Genomic DNA, 4,743 nt, shown 5'->3' with positions numbered 1-4,743 from the left:
TATATGTATGTGTATATGTATGTGTATATATATATATATTCTCGGAGTGGTTGGCGTTAGGAAGGGCATCCAGCTGTAGAAACTCTGCCAGATCAGATTGGAGCCTGGTGTCGCCTCCTGGTCCACCAGTCCTCAGTCAAATCGTCCAACCCATGCTAGCATGGAAAGCGGACATTAAACGATGATGATGATGATGATGATGATATATATGTATGTATGTATGCATGCATGTATGTATGTATATATACATTCAATTGGAGGTTAAAACAGCCTTATTAAGGGATGGTAAGTCCTGGGGTCGATTTGCTCGACTAAAGGCGGTGCTCCAGCATGTTTGCAGCTAAATGACTGAAACAAGTAAAAGAGTAAAAGAGTACATATTTCTTTGCAGATGCCGCTGAGTAAATTCAGCCCCGCTATTGCTACTTCTTCCATTTTACCTGAGCATCAATAGACCCTGTTCGTTGTTCTGCTCACCTGTCTCTGTTTCCTTGGATACTTTTGAATCATACTACTTACAGTAAGTTGGGTGTCAAAGCTCAAACTTTACCCTGTAACATTAACGTAGCTTCTCTCTTTCTCACTCTTTGGGACAAGGTAGATAACCTTGCTTGTCGCACTCTATCTAGCTCTCTCTCTCTCCCTCCCTCTTTTTCTTTATTTCCTTGACAGAGAAACAAGCTATACTCCTACCCCACAGTTGAGCATGTAAGTTGGAGATATCGTGTACAATAATGAAGCAAGGTACATAACTCTGTCTGTCTCAGTTCACCACATCACAGCAAGCAGTGGCTAAAATAAAGTCGGGATAATGTATTCCTGCATTTACTGCTTGAGAAAATCTGGAATACTTTGGGTCATTTTTTGACCTGGGACTATAAAATCTGTTCCTATAAATACATGTCTATAAAAGACATCATAAGCTGAAGTACAGTGGTACATGTAATAGGGGTGGAGGGAGACCTGTGGTAGACATAGTAATGTACATGTAATAGAAATAGACAGGTGCATGTGGCAGGAACAGAGGTACTCAGAGTATGGGTAGACAGGTAGATGCAAGGTAGTAGAAAGGTACTTGTAGTGGAGGTAGAGAGGTGCCTGAGGTGGGGTTAGAGAGGTACGTTGTAGAGAAGTACCTGTGGAAGTGCAGAGAGAGAGAGAGAAAGAAAGAGAGAGGCAGGGAGGTATAGTAGATTGTTAAGGAAGGTACACAGCTGCCAAAGAAACTTCAGAGTTGAATATGCAGCATATGTAGCTGTTCCTTCTTTTTGTGTCTATGAACATCTTGTGTGTGTGTGTGTGTGTGTGATGTTTTATATTTGTTGTAATATACAGTGTTGGCTACAGCTTATAGATACGTTCTATAACACCAAGTAACAAGAGAGATGATTGTGATAGAGTATTAGAGTATTCTGGATGTGTGGTAAGAAGCTTGTTTCTCAACCACATGCTTCCGGGTTCAGTTCCACTACATGACACTTTGAGCAAGTGTCTTAACAAAAATGAAGAATTTGAACATTCAGACTTTCTGCTTACTTTATTCATAATTGTCCATCAGAAGAAACCAGCCTTGGCACTTTACATAGAGTAACGCATTATCTGCCTGGATATTCATATCCTGCCTCTTGCTATATATATATATATATATATATATATATATATATATATATATATACATATACACATACATATAGATATATATATATATAGGGAGAATTCACAAAAAAAACAAAAGAAGACAGGTGATGTAGACAACAAACAGACGTATTAGTTTAACGCTCGGGAAGTGAAAAAGTCTTTAACGTTTCGAGCCTACGCTCTTCCACAGAAAGAAACAAGGAGAGAAAAAAAAGAATGTGTAATAGCTAGTGATTTATCATGTGTGTGTGTGAATGTATGTGTATTTGTGTCTGTGTTTGCTCCCCCATCCCACTGCTTGACAACCAGTGTTGGTGTGTTTCCATCACCATAATTTAGCAGTTCAGCAAAAGAGGGTGATAGAATAAGTACCAGACTTTTGAAAAGACAAATAAGCACCGGGCTGATTCGCTTGTCTAAAATTCAAAGCAGTGCCTAAGCTTGACTGCAGTCTAATAACTGAAACAAGTAAAAGAAAAGAAAAAAAACGGGGAGGAAAAGGAGACGAAGTTGGAGCCAATAAAAGAAGATCTTCTTTAAAATGGAACTCTGTAGAAAAGAATGGTATGAGTTGGAATAAAGCATGATCATTCTCACCGAGCAGACTGGATGTGTTTGTACTTGAGAAGAAACACTTCAGTGAAATCTTCTTTCTTGGAGTATTCCACAAGTCCACGCAGCTCATCGATTTTGCCATGGACACTAAAGAGAGGAGCAAGATCAGGCCCTCGGTTCACAGGTACTCCGTATATCATCAGGTACTTGGATTCAGAACTCACGGTGTATACCTTTAGGAAATGAAACAACAGACACATCAGTCATTTAGCAGAAACAGGGTTGGTGCCATGAGGTTAATAATTGACAAAGAAGAAGATTTAGATGTAAAATAATAAGTATTTCAACAAGAAACATTTATAAGACAAAGAACAAACAATACATTACAGAAGGCTCAATATAGTATTTACCAAACTAGTCTCTTTAACTGTTACAAGTCAAAAGATAATATTATTCGTTAAACTATAGGTTTCCGTATCTTCTTGACTATCTACAAATGTCTAACCATAACTTATTGTATGTGTGTGTGTGATGTCCATATATATACATATATGTTTGTGTGTGTGTATATATATATATGTATATATATATATATATATATAGAGAGAGAGAGAGAGAGGGAGAGAGGGGGGTTATGAGCGATAGTGGTGTCAATTAGACCCCATCTCCGATGAAGGGATATAATAAATATCCTGAAAACCGCTGAAAATGATGGTGAATGACGTCGTCTCCTCACACTGACACTCTGTAGATCAATAGATCAATATCGAAGGAATGCCCCATAAGGCATCCTTACCCACCCTAGACATGAATTTTATTTATCAAACCTGGAACGATAAAAAATAAAGTTGACCAAGACAGGAATTGAACTCAAAACTCAAAAAGCCAGAACACAAACGCTCTGACGCTTCTGCCAAATAGGCACCAATGGTTTGCAATAAGGAAACTAAAAGGGAATTTAAATTCGAAAACTCCAATCATAAATAATAGTTTCTGATTTGGGTACAAGAGCAGTAAATTTGAAGGGCGGGCGATTAACCGATTCCATCAACTTCAGAACTTCATTTGTACTTTACTTTATTGATTAGCGAAGAATGAAACCGAAAGTTAACATCGGCGGGATTTGAACTAGGAACAAATACTACGAGGCATTTTGTCCGACGCTGAGCCAACATCCTTAATTATTTCTAACACAGGTCCAAAGATCTGAAATTTGTAATGGAGTATTTGAGTGGTACTTTATTTTATCGACCCTGGAGAGAAGAAAGTCAAAGTTAACCAGGACGGGATTCGAACTTGGAACGTAAAAACCTAGAAGACATAACGCAGGACGTTTTGTCCGATGCCAATCCACTAGAAAGTACACAAATTATTGTTGGCACTCCGTCGCTTACGACGTCGAAGATTCCAGTTGATCCGATCAACAGAACAGCCTGCTCGTGAAATTAACGTGCAAGTGGCTGAGCACTCCACAGACACGTGTATCCTTAACGTAGTTCTCGGGGATATTCAGCGTGACACAGTGTGACAAAGCTGGCCCTTTGAAATACAGGTACAACAGAAACAGGAAGAAAGAGTGAGAGAAAGTTGTAGTGGAAGTGTACAGCAGGGTTCGCCACCATCCCCTGCCGGAGCCTCGTGGAGCTTTGTGCGTTTTCGCTCAATAAACACTCACAACGCCCGGTCTGGGAATCGAAACCGCGATCCTATGACCACGAGTCCTCTGCCACTGCGCCTCCACATACAAATTATAAAATGAGAATTAAAAAAAACTAAAACATTAAACTTCGATAATAAATGACGAAATATGATTAAGACTTAGAAAATAATCATGAACAGGTACCTGTGTAAATAAATTATCAATTAACGTGAAATATATAATTCTATTTTATGTAGATAATCGTTATTGCCACTGAATCGCTTATTTAGAGAAAAACAACCTAAAAACAAGCTCGATGAGGCAGGAAAGAAAAGCTTGATGTAAACAAACATGAGAATATACTATTAATATATTATTAATATAACGTGGTTTACTGTGGTTCATCTATGTAACTATGGACATAATTACACAGGTATGTTTAGACCTGGTTGTGTAAATTACAGGAAGATAGTGATGAGGGGATGTTACAGACCTTGACAGCCCTTTGTTCCCTTCCTTCTCTGTAAGGTGGTCGACTTGTACAGAGTTGGTGCTTCGCATGGTGACCAGGGACGCCCTCCATCACATTACTTGTCTTCTGAGAAGCCGGGTCCATCCACGGTGGTTTGTTAACCACTGAATACAGGAAGGTCGTCAGACGAACTACCTTCCTTGTTCGGCTGACGACCCAAAACAAATACTCTCTCTCTCTCTCTCTCTCTCTTTACATCTTTTACTTGTTTCAGTCATTTGACTGCGGCCATGCTGGGGCACCACATTGAAGGGTTTTAGCTGAACAGATCAACTCCAGTATTTATTTTTGTAAAGCCTAGTAGCTATTCTGCTGGTTTCTCTCACCAAACCGCTATGTTACGGGGACATAAACAAATCAACACCGGTTTTCAAACGGT

At 39.2% G+C, this 4,743-nt stretch overlaps 1 protein-coding gene across 1 annotated transcript in view; it reads right to left on the bottom strand.

The window, feature by feature from the left end:
* LOC106877791 (uncharacterized) overlaps window positions 1-4,691 on the bottom strand; it is a 12,710-nt gene extending 8,019 nt beyond the window's left edge. Inside the window, exons 1-2 of the mRNA XM_014926805.2 lie at window positions 4,326-4,691; window positions 2,236-2,426 (exon numbers count right to left, since the gene is read on the bottom strand). Of these exons, the coding sequence (XP_014782291.1) occupies window positions 2,236-2,426; window positions 4,326-4,448 (314 nt within the window). The 5' untranslated portion in view covers window positions 4,449-4,691. The remainder of the gene's footprint in view (window positions 1-2,235; window positions 2,427-4,325) is intronic.
* Window positions 4,692-4,743: the final 52 nt, after the last annotated feature.

Source organism: Octopus bimaculoides, chromosome 18 (genome assembly GCF_001194135.2).
Source record: "Octopus bimaculoides isolate UCB-OBI-ISO-001 chromosome 18, ASM119413v2, whole genome shotgun sequence".
NCBI lineage: Eukaryota > Metazoa > Mollusca > Cephalopoda > Octopoda > Octopodidae > Octopus > Octopus bimaculoides.
This window is presented reverse-complemented; position numbering and strand designations above follow the sequence as displayed.